Source organism: Aegilops tauschii, chromosome 1 (assembly GCF_002575655.3).
Source record: "Aegilops tauschii subsp. strangulata cultivar AL8/78 chromosome 1, Aet v6.0, whole genome shotgun sequence".
NCBI classification, from domain to species: domain Eukaryota; kingdom Viridiplantae; phylum Streptophyta; class Magnoliopsida; order Poales; family Poaceae; genus Aegilops; species Aegilops tauschii.
In genome coordinates this window covers 469,604,866-469,609,981 of record NC_053035.3, presented here as the reverse complement: position 1 = coordinate 469,609,981, position 5,116 = coordinate 469,604,866, and the positions used below count along the sequence as shown (strand labels likewise).

Genomic DNA, 5,116 nt, shown 5'->3' with positions numbered 1-5,116 from the left:
TGATCTTAGCCGCCCCGGGCGCAGGCGCGGCTGCGAGCGGCGCCAAGGACGAGAGGCCGCGAAACGGCACAATTGGCCGGTTGCCACGCATCAGGGCGGGGTCAGCACATCGCGATACGGGGGCTCAGATCTACGGCTTGGCGTCGCCGAAACCCACGACCGGAAGCCAGGCCAGTCCCTTCCCGTGCAGTCCCCAGAGACCTCACCAGCGCACCCGACACCGTGACAGCTGCCCGAGCCCGGGCCTCCATGCCGGCGGCGGCGCGACGCGGATGGGAGGCCTGGCCTCGCCAGACAGAGAGATCCGACACTACCCCCACTCGGGGACGCAGGTCTGCGCCATGGGTCAAGCCTCCTCATCGCCGCCGTTTTCCGAGTGGCCTGTGGTCTCCAGTGGTGCGGTCATCGGCCGTGGCGAGCGGGACGGGCGGAGAAAGGAAGGAGAGGAGGAGGCTTGCGTGTGTGAAAGGAGGAGGCGGCGTGCGTGGGGCGGAGGCTGAAGTCGCTTTTCTCTTCCCATCTCTTTCATCGCGACGAAGCGAACCACGTTTTGTCTCATTAGCCTTGCCGGCGTACCCAACATACAAGTGGACCAACGAGGTGAAAATATTTCGCCGACGTGGCTAGGCCAAGGATGCGCCATTGTGGCGATCCTTATTGTGTTTGATATTATCTGACAGCTCCATTTGTTCGTCGCTCATTTTTTTCCAGACTCATTTTCCATTTTGACGAAAACAACGACGAGTGGATCGGCTGCCACCCAGCTCGGCTAAAGTATGCAAGGCATTAGAACAGGACATTTATAGCCGGAACAATCATATGGTGCCACACAGAGTACATGATCGTCACATTGACATAACACAAGTCGAGGCAACTCGGTCCATACCACAGAGAGTACATGACCGATCGATCGATCAGCGTGATTTATTTCCACTCACCGTATAATTCTCTCTCTTTATATGTAATATAGCACTCTCGTACGATTTATTATTACCTCACGTCCTCAAGTGACATCACAAAGCCATGCCATGCCATGCCACACACCCACACCACACGCAGTGTACGTGCAACGCGCGAGGGAGATGGATGGATGGATCTCATGGGTCGATCGCTCAGCACCTTGGCAGGCGCAGCTTGCACGCGGCGAAGACTTTCTTGCCGTTGGGGGAGTTGACGTAGCGCTGCAGGTTGGGGTCCTTCTTGTACTTGCACAGGCAGCTCGCCGGGTGCGCCTTGAGCTTCCCGCAGCACGCCGCGCTCGGCGCCGCGTTCGCGATGATCGCCGGCGCGCACGGGGTCAGCTGCGTCGGGCTGCACGTCGCCGCCTCCACCGCGCCCGGCGCCGCCAGCAGCACCGCCGCGAGGGCCATGACCATGAAGCAGACGAGGGTGGCCTTCGACGCCGCCATGGTTGCTTATTGGGCTCGGATGGGAGGGAAGTGGTGAAGCTGCTCTCGCTCGGTGTGCGTAGGCGAGGAGCTGGCTGATGCCTCTGAGTTGTGGAGAATGGGGAGCGGTCGACGGTGTGTTTTATAGCACTAGTAAAAAAAGGCTTCCATACGTCCCCATTAGTCTCTAAAATAATCGAACCGCGACCAAAGGGGTCTTTAGTCGCGGTTCGGGAGGAGACCCGCGACCAACTATCTGGGTCCAGCGCGCTCGGTCGACAGCTGGCGGACGGGAGGGGCTTTAGTCCCGGTTGGCCTGGCCAACCGGGACTAAAAGTCCTCAGGCTGGCCCGAAGGCCTTTAGTCGCGGTTGGCCAGGCCAACCGGGACTAAAGGCCCATCCCTATATAGGACTCAACTCACTTCACTTAGCCACAATTGGTGCCACTTCTATTCACAATATTCAGAAGGGGGGTGGTGGGTTTGCTTTTGGTTCCTCCTATGCACACAAGGTGTTCGATGAAATGCCCGAGAGCATGAAACAAACATGATATGAAGTGTCCGAGCCACACTTGAGCTTTCTCATTTATTTTTCCTCCGCGATCGCGGTTAGCAACTTGAACCTTTCATGTGTCATTGATAAAATATGCATGTGTGTAGTTCATTGTTTAATTTGTATTATTTCTAGCTAGTTAGTTTAACAAATGCATGATGGTTAATTATATACTTTATATAATAATAATGCAGATGAATCGGCAATGGATGTACGATACCCGACTCTCCGGCGAGTTCACTACGGGTTTGAAAGATTTCCTCGTAGTGGCAAATGCGAACAAGCAGCGAGGTTTTATTATCTGTCCATGTGTTGTCTGTAAGAATCAGAAGGGTTACTCCTCCTCAAGAGACATTCACATGCACCTGCTTCGGCACGGTTTCATGCGAAGCTATAATTGTTGGACCAAGCATGGAGAAAGAGGGGTTAGAATGGAAGAAGATGAAGAAGGGGATGATATCGATGACAACTATCATGATCATTTCGGTGATACTTTCATGGAGGATGATGCTGAAGGTGGGGAAGGGTTAGGTGAAGGTGAAGAAGAGGCACATGATGAGCCCGCTGATGATCTTGGTCGGACCATTGCTGATGAACGGAGACGCTGCGAAACTGACAAGGAGAGGAAGAATTTGGATCGCATGTTAGAGGATCACAAAAAGTCGTTGTACCCAGGATGCGATAATAGTCTGAAAAAGCTGGGCTGCACACTGGATTTGCTAAAATGGAAGGCACGGGAAGGTGTAGCTGACTCATCATTTGAAAATTTGCTGAAAATGTTGAAGAATATGTTTCCGAAGAATAACGAGTTGCCCGCCAGTACGTACGAAGCAAAGAAGATTGTCTGCCCTCTAGGTTTAGAGGTTCTGAAGATACATGCATGCATTAACGACTGCATCCTCTACCGCGGTGAATACGGGAATTTGAATGAATGCCCTGTATGCACTGCATTGCATTATAAGATCAGAGGCGATGACCCTGGTGACGATGTTGAGGGCGAGAAACCCAGGAAGAGGGTTCCCGCCAAGGTGATGTGGTATGCTCCTATAATACCACGGTTGAAACGTCTGTTCAGGAACAAAGAGCATGCCAAGTTGTTGCGATGGCACAAAGAGGACCGTAAGTCCGACGGGGAGTTGAGACACCCCGCTGATGGAACGCAATGGAGAAAGATCGACAGAGAGTTCAAAGATTTTACAGCTGACGCAAGGAACATAAGATTTGGTCTAAGTACTGATGGCATGAATCCTTTTGGCGAGCAGAGCTCCAGCCATAGCACCTGGCCCGTGACTCTATGCATCTACAACCTTCCTCCTTGGTTGTGCATGAAGCGGAAGTTCATTATGATGCCAGTGCTCATCCAAGGTCCAAAGCAACCCGGCAACGACATCGATGTGTACCTAAGGCCATTAGTTGATGAACTTTTACAGTTGTGGGGCAGACCTGGTGTACGTGTCTGGGATGAGCACAAAGAAGAGGAATTTGACCTACGAGCGTTGCTTTTTGTAACCATCAACGATTGGCCTGCTCTCAGTAACCTTTCGGGACAGACAAATAAGGGATACAATGCATGCACGCACTGCTTAGATGAGACTGAAAGTGTACGTTTGGGTAATTGTAAGAAGAACGTGTACCTGGGTCATCGTCGATTTCTTCCCCAAAATCATAATGTAAGAAAGAAAGGCAAGCATTTCAACGGCAAGGCAGATCACCGGCCGAAGCCTGCGGAACGTACTGGTGCTGAGATATTTGATATGGTCAAGGATTTGAAAGTCATCTTTGGAAAGGGTCCTGGCGGACAATCAGTTCTACGGGGAGTTGACGGGCACGCACCCATGTGGAAGAAGAAATCTATATTTTGGGAGCTACAATATTGGAAAGTCCTAGATGTCCGCTCTGCAATCGACGTGATGCATGTTACGAAGAATATTTGCGTGAACATGCTAAGCTTCTTGGGCGTGTATGGGAAGACAAATGATACAAAGGAAGCACGGCAGGACCAACAACTTTTCAAAGACCCAGATGACCGGCATCCGGAATGGTTTCAAGGTCGTGCCAGCTACGCTCTTACCAAAGAAGAGAAGGTCATTTTTTTTGAATTCCTAAGCAGTATGAAGGTCCCGTCTGGCTTCTCGTCGAATATAAAGGGAATAATAAACATGGCGGACAAAAAGTTCCAAAACCTGAAGTCTCACGACTGCCACATGATTATGACGCAATTGCTTCCGATTGCTTTGAGGGGGCTCCTACCGGAAAATGTTCGAGTAGCCATTGTGAAGCTATGTGCATTCCTCAATGCAATCTCTCAGAAGGTAATCAATCCAAAAGATCTACCACGGTTACAGAACGATGTGGTCCAATGCCTTGTCAGTTTCGAGTTGGTGTTCCCACCATCCTTCTTCGATATTATGACGCACCTCCTGCTCCACCTAGTCGAAGAGATTTCTATTCTCGGTCCTGTATTTCTACACAATATGTTCCCCTTTGAGAGGTTCATGGGAGTATTAAAGAAATATTTTCGTAACCGTGCTAGGCCAGAAGGAAGCATCGTCAAGGGCTATGGAAATGAGGAGGTAATTGAGTTCTGTATTGACTATGTTCCTGACCTTAAGCCGATTGGTATTCCTCAATCGCGGCACGAGGGGAGACTAAGTGGAAAAGGCACGATCGGAAGGAAATCAACGATATGTATGGACGGTCATTCTATGACTGAAGCACACCACACAGTTCTGCAAAATTCCAGCTTGGTGGCCCCGTACTTCGAGCAACACAAGAATATTTTACGCTCGGACAACCCGGGGAAGCCTGAATCCTGGATTAGAAAGGCCCACATGGAGACTTTCGGCAGTTGGTTGCAAAAACATTTAATGAATGACAATGATGTTGGAGATCAGCTGTACATGTTGGCCAAGACACCATCTTCGACTATAACGACTTTCCAAGGGTACGAGATAAATGGGAATACATTTTACACCATCGCCCAAGATAAAAAGAGCACCAACCAAAACAGTGGTGTCCGCTTTGATGCAGCAACCGAGAATGGGCAAAAGGTCACATATTATGGTTACATAGAGGAGATATGGGAACTTGACTATGGACCCTCCTTTAAGGTCCCTTTGTTCCGGTGCAAATGGTTCAAGCTAACAGGAGGTGGGGTAAAGGTGGACGAGCAATA

The 5,116-nt window shown here is 50.4% G+C and overlaps 1 protein-coding gene across 1 annotated transcript; it reads right to left on the bottom strand.

The window, feature by feature from the left end:
* Positions 1-805: 805 nt before the first annotated feature.
* LOC109748920 (non-specific lipid-transfer protein 2-like) lies at positions 806-1,460 on the bottom strand. Its single transcript, XM_020307933.4, has one exon. The coding sequence runs from the start codon at positions 1,407-1,409 to the stop codon at positions 1,113-1,115; it is 297 nt and encodes a 98-aa protein (XP_020163522.1). The 5' UTR covers positions 1,410-1,460; the 3' UTR covers positions 806-1,112.
* Between the last annotated feature and the right edge of the window lie 3,656 nt (positions 1,461-5,116).